The following is a 23,598-nucleotide window of genomic DNA, read 5'->3' as shown; positions in this document are numbered from 1 at the left end:
GAAGCGTAGGCGGTAGATCTCTGTACCCACATCCTTCAGCTCACCCAAATATGAGGCCTCACTTCACCATCACCGTATCTGTGTGTGAACAACTCTGGTGTTATTACCTCAACACTCTGCATAGATATAATGAAGTACGCTTACAAACATTAGATAGAATATGTGGAATCTGAGGTGAAACCATCAAAGTTTCTCTATAGAGACTTTTGGATTCCTTTCTAGCGATAACTTTTTTTACTGACAACACAACATTTTTTGCATGAGTTAGTTAGGTGTACAATGACATTAGCAATGCAAAGTTTTTTCTTGTTTCTTTCTTGCTTTTTTCTTCCGTTCGTCGAGCATTAAAGACGGTTGCCTGACCTGGTTGCTGCTTTTGACTTTGCATTTTTTTTTATATTTATATATTAATTTACATGAGAAACCTCAAACAGATTTCAATCGATAAAAGCAAAGCACATTTTATCATTCAAAGCAATTGAAGAAAAGAGGGATCCAGAAATATTTTATGGAGGACATACCAGACTAAATAAGTCATTGATTGGGGGGGATTTTCTCTGTTTTTTTTCTACCACAGGGCAAGAAGAAGAGGAGAAAAAGGGAGAAGATGCAGGACTCCAATACAGGTAAACATAAAGATATCATGGTATTACATTTCATGATAAGAATTTAAATAACCAATAAAATAAAAATTTGTATAAATTCTCTGCGAGAATTCAGCTGAGCCCGAACATGCGTTGGCGCTCTGTAACACAACGTCTTGGTGACTTTTGAGGCAGGATGTGTCTCTAACGTCAAACCACCCACCCACTCTGCTTTCCATGTAACCTGATTTATAAATTATTTGTGTGCAAAACTTCATGTCCTTGTCTTAGCTCTTAAAGTTCCAAAATGCCCTACATCGTGGATTTTTGTTCCTTCAATGTTTTAAGGCAATCAAAACTATTTCACTGTACGTGAGAGCTAATGTGAATGCTGCATGCATTAGCAGGTAGCATCAAAAGTGAGAATTGCTATAACACTTTACTTTAGATGTTGATACGGAACAACTCATTCTGAAGCAAAAACAATGTCAATTATTATATCTAAAAATGTATTCACGTTTTCCACTGAATATTGGATTAGGATTTCAATACTGTCCAATATCAGGCTCAACTTTAGCCTCAAACAGAGTAAAAATGTTTTTAGGGATTTCAGGAGGGCTTGCCTTAGATAAAGCAGCTTATGTATGTGTCTTTGCCAGAAACCAAACACATTCTAAAGGCCTACTAACAGTGTCACAGCACGGCTGCACTCTCTGGGTATCTCTGTATGTCTTAATAACCTGTTTCCAGGATGTCTGACTTGTTTGTTTAACCAAATTGTGTTTGTGTGTGTGTGTGTGTGGGGGGGGGGGGTCCGCTGGTTGTTGATGTCTTGCTGTGCTGTAACCGGCTACTAACAGTTTGACTTGATGGCTTTCTCTGAACGGACTGTTGTTGGTGCTTTTTTTTCCTGCCCTGACAAGCTCTTGTTTCTGCATTTCTCTGTGTCTGTTTGTTTTTTTTTCTTTTATTTCTTCTCTACTTCCTCGCCCTCTAACCGTTATTTTCCTCTTTTATTGTTTTCTGCTTTTCTTCCTCCTTGTTTTTGTGCATGCTGTGCATTGTGCTCAGACCCTGGCTCTCCTAAGAAATGCCGTGCACGCTTCGGCCTCAACCAACAAACGGACTGGTGCGGTCCTTGCAGGTGGGTACCAAACATCCACCCCCCCTCCCCCCACTCCTCTCCTTAGCAACGCACTGCTGTCTTTCAACAGACTCCTCATCTCTCTACCCATTCTCTCCATCACATCACTCTGGTGGGGTCTTAGTTATTCACAGGCGGGGCTGCACTGGGCTCTGTCATAATCTCCTCAATCCCATCGTTTCACAAGGCATTCTGGTTTTACTTTCCTCCTCCTTCCATTTTACATTATCAGGGTTTTTTTCCATTTTCTTTTTAATTTTCTTTGCCGTTTTTTAAGTTTTCATGCTCCAAACAATAATAATTAACAAAACCAATGAGATCATGTCTGCCTCAAGACGACCTCCACCTCCAAAGAATCTTTAAAAATCTTAGATCTGCATGCCGCCTGTCACTAACTTGCTGCTCTGCAATATATGAAGCAATATTCCAACTTCTCCAACTCCCAACTAGCTGGAGAAGTTGGAATAGCAACCATTTCCTACGACTGTGAAGTTAATGTGGTAGGAAATACCACTCAATACACTACACGTCAGGTGAAAAGAAACATTCATATATTTCTCAAAAATGGAGGCACAGCTGTCAGACATTCCTACAAGAATAATCTTTCAACTTGTTATTGCAACTTTAAATTACTTTTGCTTGGAATACAAAAAACCCAACATGAAGAAGCTGTTACAGTCGCAGAACGAACAACATGTTTGGAAGTATCCCTTACATAACTTTCAGAAATGTATACAACTAGTGTTATAACTGGTCAAACACTTGTTTCAACCCATTTTAACAGTTTAAGTTACAGTGGCTGAAGTATCATTTAGATTCAGAGGCAAAGATTTAGGAATTAATTGGATCAGGCTTCTCTCGTTTGTAATTCTCAACTAAAGCTAGGAATTTCCCAGTTTTCCATATGAGCTTAGTCTGAGCCCACTGGAGTAATATTTTTCAATAAAGTTATTTAAGTACAACAGAACACTTTGTATATAGGTTTGAGTATAACAAAACAGTTTTATTTTTATTTATTTTTGCCAGCGCTGTGCATCAAAACGTCCATTACACCCTATAACTGCTACAGCTTTTATACTAGTGTTGTTTCCAGACCATTTTTTTATTCTTAAAAGTACAACAATCTCCAGTTTCTCCTGCTTTGTAATAAAGCAGACACAGGGTAATAGTCCAATATAAATCATTAGCATCAGGCCTGTCACCACCTCCGACTGCTGGCTTTCAGCCTGAGCAGGATTCACAGTAGAGAACAGGTCATCGCTGCACTGCAGGAGTAAGATGTTTGTGTGGTTCTGCAGAAAAAGCTTTTACCACCACAGCACTGTAGCAAACCCCATCGTCTTCCCCATCATCACGTCATGGAAATCTCTGTGTGTGTGTGTGTGTGTGTGTGTGTGTGTGTGTGTGTGTTTCGGTTTGAGAGAACAAAGGGGGGTGAGTGTGGTTAGAGCAAATCCTTATCACCACAGCTCAACACACACACACACTCCCTGCAGCTTTGCATTTCGACAGCGTTCTCATGCCCATCTGCTTTTAACTTTCTCCATTCATGCGATGTGGTAACGGGCGCCTTTTGATGGTGAACTCTGACATTTAGAAATCACTTTCTATCGCACCCTTCCTCTCTCCCTCTTCCTCTCTCTCTCTCTCTCTCTCTCTCTCTCTCTCTCTCTCTCTCTCTCTCTCTCTCTCTCTCTAAATATGGCCTAGTGCCTTTCCTTGCGGTTAAACCTGGTGACTCATATCATATTCTGGTAATGATCATGGGATCCTGTTAGCTGCTTTGATGCTGCGCTCGGCGGTACACAACGTCTGACTTAAAAGTATAACACCTCACAAAGCACAGCGCGTCACTCGGGTTTGCAATGTATGGCGAAGACCAGGAGAATAGAGCAAAATGCGGTGGACAGAAAAACTGAAACACCTGACTGTAGAATGCAATAAATATGTGCAATAAATACTACATGTGTGATGCTTAAATGTTAGTGTCAAGTCATGAATTCATTATACATGTGATTGGAATTATTTTCTATAAATAATGAATGACTTTATAAATGCACAGGAATAATTCCATTGTCCAACCCAAATCCACCATGTCCTTGGTATTTGTGGAATAGTTCCACATTTTGGGAAATGTGATCATTTGTTTCCTTACAGAGAGTTGGAAGAAGGGATCATTGTAAGTCTTAGTCTCTGTGTAACTACAGAGCCAGAGCCTGGATGTCGTTATCTTAAACTGAAGAATGGGAAAACAGCCTGATGCGCTCTAAAAAGAAATAAGCCTACAAAGGCTAACCTCAAGTTAAAGGTCACAACAAAACTCAAAAACAAAATGTGTTGCTTTTAAATGTCTCGTGGTGTACATTTCAAACTAATAAGATGCAGCATTTTAACCAGCTGGGGTTAGAGGTGTTGATAGTTTCAATTTTGAAATTCGGACAGTCAGACTAGCTCTCTCACTGACTGTTTCCTGTCGTAATGTTATACTAAGCTAAGCTAATCACCTCCTGGCTCTAATTCTGTACCACAGATGTAGCTTGTGAATGATATTGATTATATCATCTAATCCACTGCAAAAAGCAAGTCTTTTCCAAAGTGTTAAAACATTCCTTTAAAGCCATCTTTAATATCTTACCATAGGCTGATTGAGAAGTCCACTATTTTGACACAACAGCAATATTTTCAACGACTAAGTTCATTTATATCTAGAAAATAATTAGTACGGAGGCTTTGATTTCAGGAAAGTATTTGTGTTGTTTTGGACATTAACTCATATTCATATTTAGATCTACCCAGACTGACACTTATACTTGTGTGTTGTTCATTACGACCATGTTGTGTCTCCCTGTTCGTTGCCATCGGTGTGAATGACGCATCTCCACTGACGCCCGCCTGACGTTTACCATCCACACTTTATTCACAGATAACTCTCTCTGACTGTCCCTAGGAGGAAAAAGAAGTGCATTCGATACCTTCAAGGAGGAGGCTGTCCCAGTCCATCTTCTTCAGATTTAAGTGCTATAGACTCTCCCCCGTCCCCTTGCCACGCCCGCCACCGTCTCTACCAGCGCCAGCAGCACTCACCGGGCTGCTCCCCACAGCCAACCTCCCCGTGTCCACAGCGCCTCCCCCTGTCTCCGCACACACACACACGACACTCACACACACGCGGTCCTCTGCAGCAGTCCACCGGCAAGCGCTTCTGCGACCTCCGCCAGCCTGCAACCAAACACGCCCACACCACACACCTGGAACTGTCCGGCAAGCAGTCAACGCACGGCTCCACGACGGCACTGTCGGCCTCCAAGGCAGCAGGACTTTCTCTGAAAGTGCTAACAGACACTCAGTGATCGCTTACGGTCCCCTCAACTTCCCTCAAGAGCCACGAAGATCACCTTCCTCACGTCACCTTCATTCTCATATTTATCTAATAGGCCAAACATGTTGTCCTATTGTTTGATAAAAAAAAAGTGCAGGGTGGTGTATTAATAATAAAGGGGGAGCCATCCGTCCTGCTAGATTACTACAGATTACAACACCACCCATGTTCCTTCTCAAAGCCTGCTACAAAGGTTCAGTTCTTAAATCAAGCGTTCATGCAATCCTTGTCAACCTGAAAGACTGAAGATAGGTGGTCACTGGTAAACATGTTTCATTAAGGTTAATATTTACCAGTAATCCAGTCACACTGATAATAAACTTGTCCAAGTCTGGTATTTTGTCATAGTATGAAAACGACTTCCTGGTTTTGGGTTGACAAGGGGAAGGTAGCAGAGTCTCCAGTTGTTTTGGATCCAGCCACTGAATTGGTGACTGAACTCCCCCGACACTCACCAAGAACTCCAGTCTTAAAACTCAACTAAAGGACAACTCTGAATCTATATAAATAGTTTCACAAATAAAACTCCGTAGCCCCTTGCTGCTCCTTTTAATAAAGCCAACCCTGTGCTTAGACCTCGATGACAATCAGAAACATAATGTATTCCAGAAGAGCTCTTTGTAACAGACCTAAACATAAAGCAGAAATCAGGTTACAGTTGTTGTTACATGTACATTTAACTCCACTTTTAGGGGGAATACATATCACCATCACTTTGTCATTATCCACCATTCACCACTGTCACTCAGACCAAAACTGGAGGGAACCAGACACCAGCGACCAGCCAGCCTGACCAGCAGAACCTCAGATGGATTTACTTTTTTAGCTGGCATTTTGTAAACAAACTTCAATTTCATTCCATTTGTAGACAATTTTTCTAACTATCTGTGCAGCCTCTTTGACGAAGACAGGAAAGCGTTTTAGCAGGTAAAAAAAAAAATCTCAGAATTATACACGCGTATCCCCAACTTCAAGTTACATTGTTTCTTTTTGGCACTTTCAGTCTCGCGCTATATCAACTGTTACATTTTTGTTCAGTTTTCCTCCTTATTTTCATATGAATCTCTTGTGATATGTTTTGTAAAGGTCAGATGTTTTGCTGGTGGGGAAATCCTCAGAGAGAGAATTGAGGGTTTTTAATAGTTTTGTTTCTAAGTCTCTTGGCTGTTTTTTTCCTTTGACTGAACATTTTGCAGCTCCATAAACTAATCTGAGACCAAATGGTACTATTATATTGCATTGTGTTGTAAAGTTTTATAAATGTTGGAATTCCGTATTATAATTAAACTTTTATATGTTTATGTAAAAAAAAGAAAGTGAAATTACCAAAAAAAAAAAGATTATTTTAGTTTCTACCATTTCTTAAAGCAATACATTTTGTTTGTCTTCGTGCAGAATTTTACTTTTTATCTGGTCAAGTGTTACTGCAGCAGCGTTCAAATTATCTTGTGTTCAACTTCTATGTAACAAAACTAGATTTTGACTAAACAGGCTTTAAGTTACCAAACTGCAGGCTGAGCTTTTGTACAGCAAAACTGTTTTCCTCCAGCAGAGAGAGCTCTTGTGCTAGAAATAGCTTTTGTTTTGAGGATGTTGATGAAAGTCATGGCAGCTCTTCGAACATGTCTTTTGTGTTTTCTAACGCCTCAGATGTATTACTTGTTTTCGTTTGATGTATTAAAGTGTTTTGACTCTTGTTCATGTCTACTGTAGTGAAGACACAAGCACATTTCAAGAAATATGATTCTCAAAGAGATTACTTTTGAAAATAAAATGATTTTCCCAAAAAGGTGGTCATGCTCTTCGGCACATGGGCACTTAAAAAAAAGGACAAACGGCAACCTTTTTAGATGTTTTATTTACTCCTTCAATATATGTTTGATCATCTCAAAAGCCAGCATCAGAGCTTATCTGAGAAACGTTTCCAATTCAAAACATGAATTAGGAGTGAGTAACCCTAAGGCTGTGTGACATCACACAAGTACTTCCAGTCCAAAGGACATTACGGAACAAAAAAAAACATCCTTTCCCCTCAAACTTCACTTATTCTTTAAACAGCCAATCCTCTAAGCATGGCTCTACACAACATATGCATTTACAGAGCAAAAAATTAAATATTTACCCTCTCATTTCAAATTGTCAAAAAAGCCATTTTATTCAACCTAATGACCTAAAAGAAAACAATCATGTCCAGTAAAAAAGACAACCAGCGATTAATAATAGGGAAAATATGAAGGGAGTGTTGTCTAAACTGTAAGGGTAGAAAGCCATGAAACCACGACTAATATTGATGTGAATAAACAATGTGTGTGTGTGTGTGTGTGTGTGTGTGTGTGTGTGTGGAAACAGGTGAGCTTTTTTTTATTTAAATTAATAACACAGGCAAGTTAAAATGAACATGCTACTGGTATACAGAAGTTGAGGGAAGAGGCGGGTTGGTAAGGTGGCTCTAAATACGCTAAATGTAAATATTGACAAGTATGAACAATGCCAGCGCAACCAGTAAGCGGGGACAATTCCTTTTCAGTGTGGTAGTTTCTGCAGGATAATCCGCTTTTACTTCTCTTCACACCACTGGTTTTCTTTGCGTACCTGTGGACGAGAGGAAAAACAGGCTGAGTTCCTCAATATTTGTAGACGGCATGTTTCGAAGCTCTGATCTCCCGTACAGAATAAAAGGCTCTTATATTTTGAGCATCATTGCAAAGTGATGTGTATATATCTCTAATAACTTCTGTAAATAATTAATTTTTCTGACTGACAGGTGATGGATAGCATCATTACCTGGGCTTCCTCCTCCTCTGTGAAATCATTTTTGATGTTGAAAGTCTTCCTGATCTCCTCCGGGGTTTTCCCTTTGATCATGTTGGCCACTGTCTTGCAGGTGACATCTAACAGGCCTTTGATGTCCAAATAGTTGGCGGCCTGAAAACAGAAAACACAACAGTGACCTAAAGAAGCAGTGAGAAAAAAGGGCTGACCGACACCTATGCATTTCAAGGAAGATATCGACGTTTAGTTGTATTAGCAGCCGGCTGTGGGCAATAGATGAAGCTACTTGTGATTTTGGCAACTGTAGTTTTTCCCGGTTTGATGATAACTTTAAGCATGTTACCAGGCAGACAGAAAACAGCCCTCAATTAAATCAGCAAGAGGCTGCATCGGTGTAGGTATCACGTTTCAGGTACCAAAGCTACGGTTATATAACACCCCATTAAAATGCAGTCAGTCTGTATCCGTTGTCGGGATAAGGAAAAACATTAAATGCCTACTGGCAATGCACACAAAAAGTACTTTGACCAGAAAGCGATTGGACCCAGCAGGTTACAAAGGTCGACTCACTCCAATACCATGTGTAAATGGGGCCCTATATCTAGGAGGCCGGTTAACATAAGTGATCAGATTTTCAAGGATTATCGGAAACTGACACAGCACAATTGTTTATAGCTAAAAGCCTAAGAGGATTTCAGTGCTCAGGTAAGTTATTATGACCACAATAATTTAGCTTTCGCCATTTACCAAAAAACACTAGAAATATGTATTGTAAGCAGACACACAATCTGTAGAGTATATAATCACATACAAATTAAACCGCAGTTCATTCCACTAAAGAACTATCATTCTATTTTATACTTAAAGCCATCTCTCGATTCAAAATATGGAAAAATAATATGATATTGATTTAAACCGTAACTTGCAGACCTATAGCTGACTGAGGCTACATTTCAAAGCCATCAGCTTACACACTAGACTGAGATGACCAAACACAACATGAACTCCACTCCCGCTGTGTTCCATTTAACTCACATCCTGCAATACCTGCTGAACTTTACACGCAACATTCAGTAGGAACCGCAAAGCCTTGCATTCATTTTGTCCCGATGAGCTACTTTGTCCCCCCATCGGCTTCAGCATCAGCTAGTGCATGTAAACACATTCAAACATCCACAGGGGGGGACTCAGCGGGAGTGTCTCAAGAGACAGACACTCATACTTGTGTTTCACTTCCAGGAAGCCCACAGCTTGTCCAGCACCTATTTCCCAATCACTGCTTAGGTAACCTTTCACATGCTCTGCCTTGTTTACGTTCACACTTTAAAATGTCCCTGCCTCTTCTACAGAAGTTGCACTCTCACAAATCGATGTTGCTAAGCAACTTTAGTATCTCGGTTACAAAATGAAAATGCTCAGCCACAGCCGTGAATGAAAATAATACCACAGGGAAGAAGCGTCACAAAATAATTATGCATATTCAATTTGCAGGTAAGTGAAAAAAGAGGCAGTAAAGCAAAAGAGAATATCTGAAATAATGACATGGTCGAAGAAGATGTCTTTACAAATCAAATTATAGAATTCCATAACTTGGTATCGCACCCCAGATGGCCAGTTATCACATGATCCATTTCAAAGGTTTTGAAAAACAATCAAATTATCCAGTATCTTTAATTTGACATAAACTGATTTCTCATTATGATCTGCATAACAGCACTGGGCTTGTTTGCTTAAAAAAAAGAAAGAAACAATATATGCATGTCTGTAGTGAAAAGAAAAATGATAATAAATTAACATTATACTACTGGTTTGGTACATGATGGTTGTGGCAGAGGTTGTCGTCTACTTCCAGGGAATGAATGTGGATCAATCTAATGTAAATGTAATCAAATGTCAACTGCATTTACCAGAATGAGTTCAAACAAGGTGCCTTGGTCCACTTTGAGGAACTCCTGGTCCCATACAGGAATGTCATCTGTCCTCTTCTCCTTGTTCTCATCGTCCTCAGGAGGAGGAGGGTCATCTTTGTGATGGGTGCACCACTGAATCACCTGAGGGACACACACACACACACACACACACCAAAGTTAACACAATACAGTGGTTATAAACAGTTAAACATATATGGCATTCTCCAACACTGCAAGTTAAACAGAATGGAGCACAAGGGTTAAACTACCTTGGTGTTAAGCATGGCTTCTAGTTTACTAACCGTACTAACTTGAGTGATAGATACATAAAACCAATCTTGTTTCAAATAACTGCAGCTCTAAAGAACAGGCATTAACTTGTATAGGATACAAAAAAACAGGCCGTTATAGGCTTCTGCTCACACAACTGCTTTTAGTTGGTTTACTAGCAAGAACGATTTAACAAGGGCAATGCAGAAACAAAAAGCTTGGGCTTCAGCGAGTGATGAATAACCCAGACAAAATCATATGTCATAATGTGAAGACTAACCACAGGTGCACTTCGTTGTAAAAAAAATGTATACAAACTAATGGATAATTAACAAATAGCACCTGAGTGAAAAGTTCATGTACACATTTCCCTGAGTGTATACAATATTTAACTCAAAGCAGCAGCTTCTCAGCTTGATACACAAAGAAAAGCCCTAGCAAACCTGTAACTCCTCTGTAAAGGATGAATATTTGGTAATCATCTAAAAAACTAAATCTATAAATCAAATAATTCACCGAGCAGGATATCCTAACTGAAGCTGAACACTTATCACAGGTGAGTGAATTTGTGTGTGTGTGTGCGCGTGATGTGTGTGTGTGCGCGTGATGTGTGTGTGTGTGTGTGTGTGTGTGTGTGTGTGTGTGTGTGTGTGTGTTTACTTTGTACCTTCTTGAGGATGGCAGCATTAACATTAGGGAGGGGAACTGGGTCATCATCTCCTTCATCATCCATCCCCAAATCTGCCAAATAATTAAGGAACGGCATGTATCAGTTAGACTTGCCACTGAGAATGACAATTAAGATAATCATCAAAAATGTTGCCTAAATATCTATTTAAAATAAAAAATAAATTGATCCAGTGAAAAAGATGATCTACTTCTGGGGGGCTTTTCAATTTAGTATTTTATTTTAGTCACAATTATTTTGGTAGTTCAAAATACAAAACTAAATAGCCAATGACAATATAATACTATATCATTCACTTAGAGGCCCAGATGTCAAATCATGACCATATCGTATCATCCTGACATACATAAGTTATTTTAAAAACATGGCTCGTTTGTAAAATGCAATGCCAAGGGGGGTGGGGCTTCTGTAAGAACGATTTAAAACAATTCAATGCGAATTAAGTTCATATTTCCAGCATTAACAGTTCAAGTAGTAAAGTAGGGAAATAGGTGCTGTAGTAAAAGTTTGTGATGATTTAAAATGTCACACCTTCTAACATGGTCTTGATGGTGACAGACTGTTTGGCAATCTCAACATCCACCTCGAAGATTTCCCCATCAGAGCTCTGTAATTTTATCGTAGGCATTATCTGTTGAGTAGAACGATCAGATTATTAAAACACATGTTTTAAGGAAGCTACATTCACAGAGGACAGGCTAAGTACAAAGCTGGATTCGCCAACATGGATATAAATACTTGATTCGTCACCGCACACTTGGTATTGTTTCAGTCGCAAGAAAATATTGATAATAATCAAACAATTCTCACAAATGTGCATGGTCAATTTCCAAGCAAACTCACATTAAAACAGCTGAGTCTGATTAAACGTCTGCTGATTGCCAACCGTTGCCAACACTTCTGCTAGCTAAGCTAATGTTGACCAGATAACGTCTCTGTTTTCCCGGTCTAAACGTTACACAGCATTGATTGATACCTAGCTACAACAGTGGCCACATATCTGGCACAAATATAAATACGTTTTAATGTTACCTATGAAAACGTTATTAGCGAAATCCGTTAAAGCTAACCAACGCTACATTTAGCTAGCGTACGTCCAGGCTAAACGACAGTAACCAGGTAGCTAGTTCGCTAATGGGTTCATATGATAACTAACTGAGGGTTGTTCGTTAGTAGCATAAACTCCTACTACATTGCCCGCCTAGCGTTTGTGTTTTTACAGCCAAAACAATCTTCTAATATTAGTTTTTAAAAAAGCTAACCAAAGCAGCTAGCATTACTGTGCACAATACTAGCATCTTAGCCTGATGTTACACTAGCGCCTCGCGATGTCAGCGAGGCCTCTTAGCAACCACGACTAAGCTATTCACACAAAGATGTAAACAAAATGCAAAATAAACGTCAACCTCCAAAATGACCACAAAATCTATTTGAAAAACAGACATATTCCACTCTGCGAAAGCTACTTACCGTAATCGTTTAATCTCAGCTCCAGAGGTGAAATTTCCTCTGTTATCAGTAGCAACGGCCTGACAGACGCGGAGACACCGACAGCGGCTAGAAGTCTGAGGATCTACCCGGTAAACTGCTGCTGCCGCCCGGAGGCTGGCGCTCGCTTTGTCGGGGGCTGGAGGAGGAAGAGGGGGGTCGGGGGGAATGGGTATGAAGGATAGGCTGCTTTTCCCATTTATTTATGGTTTAACCTCAACATCTGCAATTTTTCTGGTTATTCAATACAAATATTTTTTTGATGGGAGGGTGATTATTACAATCAGTAGTAGGCTATTATAAATAGAATATATAAATCAAAAAACATGTTAGCCTACATTTACAACTTTGCTAACTACAGTAAATTGCATTTCGCATGTATGCGTTAGGCCTGATATTAACTTGTTTTTAAAACTTTGAATAAATATGCTTTATCTAAGGCTAGGCAATATTATTAGCATGTTGTAGGCCTACCATCATACCTTAACCCGAACTGTAATAATGGGGGAAACTAGTGTAACGATTGAGTGTGAACTCTTTAACCTGCCATGTAGAGGCGCTGTCTCCTTATTAGATCCTTCGGGGTTGTGTGAAAGGTGCTTTCAAATGCTCCTGGACATATTTTCTCCCTAGTTTTTAGGGCATAAATACCACTAAAAAATCTATTTGTAAATGTAAAATCACCATTACTTTTTTCATAATAAAAAATATTAAAAGTTATGTTATTTTTTTTCAATGTGGCTTTAGCTGCAGTAGAACAATTAAAGATTATAAAGAGGTTTGGCATTTTCTAAATGTTTGCATGTGACAGTAGACACGAACAATAGGACAAGTGATATAATCTGGAATTTTAAAACTGCTTTTCTTGATAAAGGCACCTTTTTGATATCATCCTAAATGTTCTGATCAGCTGGCTATCAAAGTGTAAAACCGTTTGGTTACCATGACAGTCAGTCATTCTCTACATGAAGAAAAAGGTCATCAGTGGGCCAAGCTCTCCAAAACACATTGTGATCCAATTCCTCAATTTCTTGACTACCAGCCAACCTGCGGCCCAGATGGCTGACCCAGTCACTGCTTGGTCAACTGGCTGACTTCCAGTTGGTTCAATTCAAAATTAATTACAGGTCAAAGGGGCCTTTGTAAGCCAGACCATAACACAAGTTGTCATCTCATCCAGGGCAAACCTTTTCAGTATTAAAATGAGAAAAGAAAGAAAACAGAACACTGACATTTAGAAGCCGCCTTTCGTATTTATTTTTCAAATGGTTTGGTTGATACAGACTCTGTAGATCACAGGGAGTCATGTGGATGAAAACTCCATCGTCACTTTATAATATACACCAAGCTGGGTGACTGCATAAGAAGGGTTGTTACACAGGACAGAGAAAACTTTGTAAAACCTGCCTGATGGGGGCTTTATTTGATATTTAAAAAAAAAATCAAAAAGAAAACATCTGTAGTGTGAAATAATTTCCATTTTTTGACATATGTTACATTTCTTTAGATTTACAAAAGTGCAAACAGATCCTGTTCAGATCTCCTATATAGAAGCCATGGCATGTGGGGTTCAAACAGCCGCATTTTAAGTACTTTGAAGGACCTCGGTGTCATTAGTCCAGCTACGCAGGTACAGGATGATAAATGTGCGCATCACTGTTGGTTTACAAAGTGGGGGGAGAGATTCAATACAAGTCCTCAGCAATGAATATTGTAATGATTATGGCACACACCTTTTGGTCCATTGACACACAGACATTTTGTAATTTTGCTAAATGCTTAAATAGGTCTTTGTGTGGATATACAATGTGCACTGCTGTGTAGCCCCCCTCCACCCCCCCAGTGTCCCACCCTCCCTTTCCTCATTCATGCTGTTATCGGTTGAAGGTCCTGCGTCATGGCAACAGTGGACCCGACTGTACAAGGGTCAAAAGGTGAGAGTTTACAGGAAGTAATCTGGAGTGCGGCGAGTGACGTGAGGCTCCCCTCTGCGAGGCGCAGGATCAAACTGCAAGCTGGTTAGAAGAAAAAAAAAAAAAAAAGATTTGTTGATCAATCACGTTTAGGTTATAAATATTGTAGTTTGAATATTGTCACTGTATCATCCTTAGTATTATTTAGAATGATGCATACCAGTCACTATTTTTATTAAATAATTTTTTTAATTTTGCTAAAGCATGCAGCACCTTTTTAGCTATGAAACAACAGTCCAGTTCACAGTTTTTGTTATACTTACAATGAGTATTTGAGGCTGTCGTCTAGTTCCATGATAGCTGCCTGGTTGCCACAGCGGTAGCAGTAATTGGGGGCACTGAATATTGTCACCACATTCCTCTCATGGCACCAGTTATAACCCTGGGAGACAGATGCATTATTCAGCTGAGATGTATAAAAAAGTACTTTAGAATGCAAATCTAAAGTGACAAGTACAGCACAAGCTAGTAATATAACTGTTTGTCTGTCCCAAATCATTTCATCCAAAGCACCAGAAACGGAGTTATTCTCATACCGTACACAGAAACGTACCTCCATAACCAGCTGGTGGGCTCGGGACACCAGTGTGAGGCGGTTGGCGTGGTTGAAAGTCTCAGAAATGTCCTGACCAAAAGTGTAGCCGGCTCCTCGAGGGGAGATGCCCCAGCCACCGCGGTCGTCAGGGTCTGACCACAGGAGGTCACACATGGGACCCTGCCGAGGACAAGCATTTTAGCAACAAAACAAAGACACAGTCCTGCTAGTGATTTACACTCACAATCATGTTTAACTGCAAATACACTGAGAAAATACATCACATTTTTTCCTTTATTGCCTGTCATGATTGAGTTACTTGTACTAACAGCATTTGTTGAACACAGCCTGCCGTTTTCTATTGGATTCATTGTTTCATTGTACTACATTGCAATATTCCTGGCCATGAGGCAGCTTTTACCTTTGCTTTTGAAAATGACACACACATTATAATGTTATCTTTACCTCATGTGGCACTTCCTGTAAACGGTCCAGTGCTCTGATGTGATCCAAAGTATCTATGGACGGTGACAGGCCTCCGTGAAGGCAGAAAATCTGGAAGGACGAGAGGAAAATTTCAGTATAAAGAGAAAATACTAGTACTTTTCTCTGACCATCGGCTTCTTATCAATCACATGGTCAAGGAACAAGAGGTGTTTTCTCACCTGAGAGTCTACCAAGGCAGTGAGGGGGAGGTAATCGAACAGGTCTGTGAAATATTTCCAAACGTTGGCGTTACCATATTTTCTTAGGCACTCATCATAGAAGCCGTACACTTGTGTGATCTGTCTGCTCTCGTGGTTCCCTCTCAGGATTGTGATGCGTTCCTGGTAGCGTACCTGAAACGTGAGTAAAGAACAGATGTGTGTTATATTTTTCCTAAAAAAATAGTATGTACCTTCAAATATAACTGAGGAATTTTTTAAATGATCGCTTACCTTAAGTGCTACTAGTAAACTGACGGTTTCTACCGAGTAGTACCCTCTGTCCACGTAGTCTCCCATAAACAAATAGTTTGTGTCTGGAGATTTCCCTCCGATCTTGAACAGCTCCATGAGGTCGTGGAACTGGCCGTGCACGTCGCCACACACCGTCACCGGACATTTTACTTCTTGTACGTTTGACTCTATGGTCAGGATCTCCTTTGCCTGTTGAAAAAAAACAAAAAAAAAAAACATTTAATTGTAGTTTGTTGTGTGACAAATTAAAAAAGTGTGAATTACAAAAACTGCAGATGAGGCAAAAGGTACCAGGTGCTTAAAACATTTCATAAACCAATTTTTCACTACACCACTTCCCTGTTGTTTTTGCTCATTGAAATGCAGGACCATCCATGAGATACTGCACTGTAATCACATGCTATACGCACTGTCATTTTCTCTCTCAGTCTTTGTTCTCAATCTTTAAGCAACGGACAATATCCTGACAACCTCTCTGCACAATTTCCTTATCAGACCCCATTGGGATCTACATTAAGATGCTACACAGTGATTAAGACCCAATCCCCAACATCATCACCTTAATCTGTCCAATGAAATAAGACCGCACCCTCTCTCTCTGTCTGTGTGTGCGTGTGTGTGTGTCTGCGCTTCTAGTTTCCTGTGGGCCTGCCCTGCAAAAAATGGAAAGACAGCTCTAGTTGCAATGCAACAATTTGTTAAATCAGTTAGTGTGATGCTCCAAAAGCTGAGAACAGAGTGAAAAACGGTTGCTGCCATTTTAAGATGAAAGGCTTTCCTTCAATTGTTTTCTCCTTTAAAAAGGAGGATGGCATGCATGTTAGAAATTGACTGGCAGTTGAGGGTCAGATGAAGTTCATAAAGTAGATCCTTTATCAGGGTCTCATCAGGATTTAAATTTGGAAACTTTTCAGTCCTACTGCTAAATCAGTGTGCAAACAAAGGATATTCACACACAGCTTAAACTTTCATTGAGTGGGTCAGATGATGCAGTTACAAAAAAAATGAATTGGCATCTTCCGAGGATTTATTTTTAAACCACTCCATATTTGATGTATAGAGTTGTACAGAAAGCTTTAAGCCGTTTTATCTACATAAGATTTAAAAAGTGCATATTTCTGTCCTTACTAAGCAGTATTTACCAGTACTTGCCCAATTAAATAATAAGTTAAAATAGTGGGGAAGCTTTAGACAGTACCAGTAGTACTAAGTCTGGAAACCCAAAACATGGCCTATTCTTGGAGTCAGTCTATCTTGGCTGTCTGGTCTGACCAAAGGCTCAGTCAGGTGGATGAGCTCGTTTAAGGAGCTTTGAAGCAAACAAATCCTCAGTCTGAGAGAGAAATGGTCTGAGCTGAATCACCAGTCATGTCCGACACGCTGAGCATCATGGGAGAAATAAAGCAAAAACGGACTGGGTGAGGCATCTGCAAGATCTAAGGGAAATGATTATTTACATGTGGTATTAGAGGAAAAAGACATTGGAAGGAGGGATCGTGTTCTGCATGTTTCCTAAGATTGTTATCATATGTTAGACAATTTAAATGCTACTGCAGATTTAGTATGGGCAAACATGCGTCTCCTACCTAAAAGCCTGCTGTTTTGTACGTGCCACATTTTGAGCAGCCATTAATCTTTTCATACTGTTCCCTGTAAACAACCAATGCCCCCCTGGGAGAGAGAGAACTAGAGAGAGAGAGAGCTGACATTGGCAGAGTGCTGATGTTGGCCTGTCACCGCGGCAGTTAGTACAGAGAGAGAGAGAGAAACCGACCCAGATCGAGCAGGACAGGACTGCGGCGCTGCACAATGCTGACCTATATTACACTGACCAGTCACAGTCGCACCCACCACGTGCCCGTACTACAATGTGGCCTTTCAGGGCTGCGTATCAGGCAGATTGACCAGGGCTTCACTAAATCAGAATATTCTACATGCCTCTATTAAAGTCAAACAGCAGTATATTTCCATCCTCGCCTCCCAGCTAACAACTTTAAATTTAGATTTTTTGTTTAGGCTTCACTGATTAACCCTACTATCTAGTTTCCTCTCACTATCAAACAAATCTCTATTGCTACTGCTAGAAGAATAAGGAATTCTCTGATCAAATTTTATTTAACTTTTGCATTTCCCCCATGGTTGGTGATATTCATGGACAGGTGTAGTAGTGGTTGCAGTTCAGTGGACTTAGGATCTCTTCGCTGCTGTTTGCGGATGATGTGGTCCTGATGTCGTAATTGGTCTGTGACCCTCAGCAGTCACTGGATCGGCCTGGATGAGGATCAGCACCTCTAAATCTGAGGCCATGGATCTCAGCAGGAAACCGATGGATGGTCTACTCCAGGCATAATGACTTTTTACCCCAAGTGAAGGAGTTCAAGTTCCTCAGGGTCTTGTTCGCGAGTGAAGGGACAATGGAGCGGAAGATGGGTCGGAGAACCAGAGCAGCGGGGCGTCATTACATTGACTTCACCGCACTTTTGTGCTGCAAAGCTCTCGATCTACCGGTCTATGTTTGTTCCTACTCTCACTTATGGTTATAAAGGCTGGTTAATGACCAAAAGAACAATATTGTGGGTACAAGCGGCCAAAATGGTTTTTCTCAGTAGGGTGGCTGGGTTCTCCCTCAGAGAGATAGGGTGAGAATGTCATTCATCTGTGAAGAACTACAGGTAGAGAAACTGCTTCTTTGCTTAGAAAAGGAACCAGTTGAGGTAGTTTGAGCATCTAGTAAGGACACCACCTGGGCGCCTCCCTAGGGATATGTTTCAGGAGCTGGGAGTAGGCCTCGGGGAAGACAGGTGGAGAGATCTTATCTTCACACTGGCCTGGGAACGCCTCGGGATCCCCCATTCAGAGATTGTTAATGTGGCTAGGGAAAGGGACGTTTGGGTCTGAGGTCCGCTGAGACTCTCAGCTCTTTTAAATCGGGTCTCAAAACTTTCTTGTTTCCCTTTTAACCTGTAATTTTTTTTTTTTTTTTTGATAAAATGTTTTAATTATTTTATTTAAATGTTGTATTTTTATCCATGTTTTAAATCTCTTCCTTTTTTGTATTTGGATTCTTTATTTGATTTTAACCCTGTGAAGCACCTCGAGTGGCCCTGTGCCTGAAATGTGCTTTATAAATAAAATTGCCTTGCCTTGCCCTGCTGGAGATGTTACCCCTGTCAGCTGACCTGGGATATGCCGTTGATGATGGATGGCTGGATTTGCATACGATACCAGACACTGCACTCTAACAAAGTAGAACTACTCAAAGATAATATCCCTAAATGCTTTTCCTTGCAGCCCTAATTCATTAGGACCTCCTCTACGGGTTTATTTTGCCAGTGCAAGATACAGTAAGTGGCCTGCAGCTCTGTAACCTTACACTGCGAGTAATGTGATTAATGGTGCATCACATATCCCCTCTGTGTCCTGAACTGGCTCAACTGATTATAACTTATGTGAATGTGCACTTTGTGTGAGGCCAGCAGCAACAGTTTGGATTTATTTCCAAACTGTTTTTATTGTTTTATTTCCCTACCCACATCAGACTTTTATCTTCAGTCAAAAGCCTGCCATTGTAATTAAAACCTTGCCATGCTAGCTTGATTCAAGTACAGCTGTGAATGAAAAGGATGACGGTAGAGGTTGCGTAAGCACCTCACTTAAAGGCCGGACCACACCTGTGGAAGAAATGCCACAGGGAGGGAACCTCTCCCTAGATTACAGCTCTGCCCAGTACGTCAGACACCACAGTCAACAAACTGCTTAGCCAATTGCTAGGAAGTGAGGTCAGCATTTTCCCAGCTGCCGCAATATAATCCCATTAAAAGGGGGTTAAACACGGCCAAAGTTTCTCTTGGAGACATTGTGTTGCGAACCAAGCTTGGCGACTAGGCAAGGCTATGACCACAAACAATGACCTCACTGGAGATGTTTATGATAGTGATCTTCCTGTGTGTGAAAATCAGTAGAAGCAGCAGCCAAATATTGGCAGCTGGCCAGCTTTGCTACTATGACTAAATTTAAAAACATTCAGTCAATGTCGGTTGGAGTGTTAGGTCATCTATATTTTAGATATCAAAAATGTTATATCGCTATTTCACACAGTTTCTGCTCTGCTTGAGTATAAAAAGATTATTCACTTCACTGTATCAGAGGTTCTTCCGAGTTAATCCACGCCTTCAGCTGACAACTTGATTTACAGCTGGCCCTAAATGCATCAAACTGGTGTTCACTGAGGCAGAGGTCATACAATAGACTTTACCTCAAGGAAGTGGGTCATTTCCACGTGACCAAAATAATGACATCATTCTCTTCTGACACATTTTAAATTATGTCATAGGACAATAATAATGAAAGAGAAAATCAGATCAACATATTATTAACAAAAGGATATGCCGTGTTCAAAAGGTTTATTTTTTTAACTTTGAATTACGGCTCTATGTAAGGCACATGCTATGCATTTACTTTGTCTAAGACAGGAACATGAATTTCCAGCGAAGAGAGCATTGTCTGCACTGCAGTCAGTGCAGTCACTTAATTTTAACATGGCGACTGGATGAAACGCTATTAAATGATCAGACAGAAGACATCCCTGCTCTGTAAAGAAACAACATTAGCTAAACACATCTAGAGCTTTGAGAGCAGGGAGATGCTGTAATGAATCCTGAAACATTCGCTTTGATCATGAAAAACTAGATAAGGATTATTAGTATTGCCTCCTTTTCTGAGCTAGTTGGGAAGCAGAAAAGACTGAGCACACCTCATTCCTTCACATCACACCCCCGTACATCCCAAAACAGAGACGGCCACTGTCTGATTCACAACCAACAATGTGTTATCCTGAGTCACACCCTCTGCTCCGCTTGGCAACTAGCATTGGATGCGTTAGTGATGCAATTCAAAGTCATTCATATCTGCTGCTATATTTAAAACTCAGGGAGGATGTAGTGTGGGTGCACTCTGCTGAATATCTTCACAAAAGTCACAGGGGGATGAATAGATGAAGGTAGACACTTTGGAGCAGTCCAGAAGCTCATATAAACTGTGACGATGGTATGGCCTCTGGGTGAGGAAACTGTGTAGCTTTCCTTTTTCCTCTCTGCTTCTTTTATGCCATCTCTGCTGCATTTGGGAGGAAACCGAGGGAGCAACCGGAAAGAATAGCAACTTCATCTGTGCAGTTCCTGTCCCTGTTCCTTGGTTATTGCAAGTTTCTCTGTCTGAAGTTCTCTGAACAGGTGCATACAATCGGATTGTCCAGCTTTTCAATACTTATGCAGTGGTATGTCGAAATCAGAAAAAAATGACATTCTCCTTAATGAGCCACAATTAATGTTCCTGTTATCCCAAGCTTCCTTCAGTGACTACAATGACTTGGCATTAATGTATAAATCCTTTGGAAAAGACCCATGTCCCATTTTGGGATTTCGGCCACCAGAGTAATAATGCACTTTAAAACTACGCACTTGAAAATAACGTGCCATACATATTCAGAGCGAAGAACTTCAAACATGGTAGTGGGCCCATGGGGATAAGTCTGCACTAGAGAATTAAACAGATTTGGCAAATGGCAATAAGCAAACATGGGTCCAAACTTAGCCTCTGTCGTCAGGGTTACGGTCAACAGCAACTTTGGAATTTAAAAGGAACATCCGACATCTGCTTTTGCTGTCAGTCAGGAGGACTTTGAACAACATCCAACAATCAGAGACGGCAGAGCAAACACGTAGGTTTCCCTGAAAACATTATGTTTATGTGTTCCGTTTGTATTTGCATGAGAGACACTGAGTGTACAAGTTAAGATCAAGTGCATGGCTCAGCAACAAGCATCAACCAGTCAGGTGGTTAAAAGGTCAAAGTAACACCAAGCTGACAACAACTCTGTACACAAAAATGACCACGTCAGACAGAAAGCCAAATTAGTGGTCAACGATGTCATTTTATGCTTTCCTGTCAAATTGACAAGGGAACAATCACATGTCCGCCAACTATCGTAAAACATGGATAAGCGAACCAGGAAAAAGAGCAGAGGATAGGGTTCAGAAGTAGAGTTACAACCTGCATGATGACTCATTTAAATCATGCAATGTTAGCATGTTTGTTAAGTTTGAAAAAAACGACCGACTTTATTGCCTAGTAAACAACAAGTCATTCCCACTACTGACAGGCATCCAAAGTCAATGGCAACTTTGTTGATTACCTGTGAGAAACACAAAATAATCATGCAGCAGCACAAACGCATAGAGGGCGATGAAAACAACTTCATCTCAATTCACCCACATTTTTAACTGCAAAGCTTAAATTTGAAGCAAATTATATTCATATAGCCTAAGGATAAATGCGCAAATCATTTTTTGAGAGAGACTTTGCTTATAATATTCATCTACCTTTTTCCTTTTCTGCCTGTTCTACCATAGATAGACTTGTTTATCGTCATTGCAGAAAGTACATACAGCCTTTTCTTTTTAAATGGAGAAATGTGTCTCATTTCCCCAATTTTAATTAATTTAAGGCACAACTGTGAGTATCATTTTCTTTAATACCGTTTGCACTGTCATCTAAATGGATTGTTTATACATTTGTATTTCTTGATACCAATTCCCATAGGCCTGCTTTTTACCACATAGATAGATAGATAGATAGATAGATAGATAGATAGATAGATAGATAGATAGATAGATAGATAGATAGATAGATAGATAGATAGATAGATCAAAACATTTGCTAAATAAATCAATGTAAAAAATGTGTTGGGGGGGGGGGGGGAGTGTCATGCAAATTGATAGTTTTGTTTGATTTCTTCCAATATTGACCTATCCTTTTCCTACCATGTGCCTGCTTTCAAATGAAACATTAGGCTACATAATGTGACACCACTGCAGAATTCAAAACTTCACTCCCACAGCTATCTAGCTAAAGAGGATGCTACAGGCCAAACTGACACTCTGAGGGGAGAAAAGGGGGCTGGAAATGTGGTATGCGACTTGAATTCACAGAATGGCTGACCCTTTCCTGACTTGTAAACCCACAGTTAGCGGCAACACGAGCTTTTACACATCCTTACACATTTTCTGAAAGGCAACGATTAAAATTCCCTAAAACAGGAAAATATCTAATACTCATAATTGGTGTCAGATACACGCACAGCTGAGTGAAATGTACACTATAGACGCCATTTTAAGAATGTCTGGAAGGCGTCGCTAAGAGAGAGAGAAGACGTTGGCAGTAAGTTGGTGGTAAATGTTGAGGGGAGGGTTATATAAGTACATTTTTCATTTCCTTTTAACATCTTACCTTTTCACATAGCGTCCTCACTTGCCCCTCTGACAACTGCTTGCATTCGTTGAGCTGTTCGATCCACTGGTCAATTTCTTTCGTAAATGCCTTTTCGTCCATCTTTATGTGTGTGTATTTCTGTGGCCGATACCTTAGCGCTAAATTTGGTTTCCCAAGCAGATGTTTTAGCCTTTCCTAAACCGACCGCTCTCTAAAGAGACTACGCATGTAACAAACCCAGGGCTTCTTCTTCTTCTTCTTCTTCTTCTCTTTTTCCGGCAGACTGTATGCCTTTGAGGCACATTGCTGCCACCCACAGGACAAAAATAGACTAATGAAATAAACAAACAAACAAACAAAACATATATATACATATATACATATATATATATTTCAGCCGCAATCAGTCCATCCTATTTCCATAGGGATAATCCAGTGGCCATTATGAACACCAGGACAGCTTTTATTGTCTCAGGCTGGTTCTCAATAGGACTTAGAAGGCTCCTTAGTGTAACCGGAGTTGTGCCCAGGCTTTCCACTGCTGCATACAGCTGTTCCCTCTGTCGAGTGAGTCCAGTACATTCCATCAGGATGTGTTTTACTGTTTGCTGTTTTTTACACACTCCA

The 23,598-nt window shown here is 40.3% G+C and overlaps 3 protein-coding genes across 7 annotated transcripts in view; 1 reads left to right on the top strand and 2 right to left on the bottom strand.

The window, feature by feature from the left end:
* The window catches only part of tcf7 (transcription factor 7), a 66,817-nt gene extending 60,020 nt beyond the window's left edge, over positions 1 to 6,797 (top strand). For 3 of the 5 annotated variants that reach the window (XM_080041427.1, XM_080041425.1, XM_080041424.1), the window contains 2 exons: positions 578 to 626; positions 4,676 to 4,876. In XM_080041427.1, coding sequence (XP_079897553.1) covers positions 578 to 626; positions 4,676 to 4,743 — 117 coding nt within the window. In that variant the 3' untranslated portion in view covers positions 4,744 to 4,876. Of the gene's footprint in view, positions 1 to 577; positions 627 to 1,655; positions 1,729 to 4,651 lie in introns of all 5 variants that reach the window. The other 2 variants (XM_080041428.1, XM_080041426.1) reach the window with 2 other exon arrangements.
* Positions 6,798 to 6,946: 149 nt separating this feature from the next.
* skp1 (S-phase kinase-associated protein 1) lies at positions 6,947 to 12,375 on the bottom strand. The gene is made up of 6 exons (XM_080040709.1): positions 12,218 to 12,375; positions 11,279 to 11,378; positions 10,727 to 10,800; positions 9,787 to 9,930; positions 7,892 to 8,032; positions 6,947 to 7,699 (listed from the first exon to the last, which is right to left on the bottom strand). Exons 2-6 carry the CDS (start codon positions 11,373 to 11,375, stop codon positions 7,664 to 7,666), a joined length of 492 nt encoding a protein of 163 aa, XP_079896835.1. The 5' UTR covers positions 11,376 to 11,378; positions 12,218 to 12,375; the 3' UTR covers positions 6,947 to 7,663.
* A 1,088-nt stretch (positions 12,376 to 13,463) lies between these two features.
* Positions 13,464 to 23,217, bottom strand: ppp2cab (protein phosphatase 2 catalytic subunit alpha b). The gene is made up of 7 exons (XM_080040483.1): positions 22,990 to 23,217; positions 15,682 to 15,891; positions 15,409 to 15,582; positions 15,209 to 15,298; positions 14,762 to 14,923; positions 14,472 to 14,590; positions 13,464 to 14,250 (listed from the first exon to the last, which is right to left on the bottom strand). Exons 1-7 carry the CDS (start codon positions 23,089 to 23,091, stop codon positions 14,178 to 14,180), a joined length of 930 nt encoding a protein of 309 aa, XP_079896609.1. The 5' UTR covers positions 23,092 to 23,217; the 3' UTR covers positions 13,464 to 14,177.
* Positions 23,218 to 23,598: the final 381 nt, after the last annotated feature.

Source organism: Ammodytes marinus (assembly GCF_949987685.1).
Source record: "Ammodytes marinus genome assembly, chromosome: 14".
Lineage (NCBI taxonomy): Eukaryota > Metazoa > Chordata > Actinopteri > Uranoscopiformes > Ammodytidae > Ammodytes > Ammodytes marinus.
Note: the sequence above shows the minus strand (reverse complement) of the source record. Positions and strands in the feature narration are given on the sequence as shown.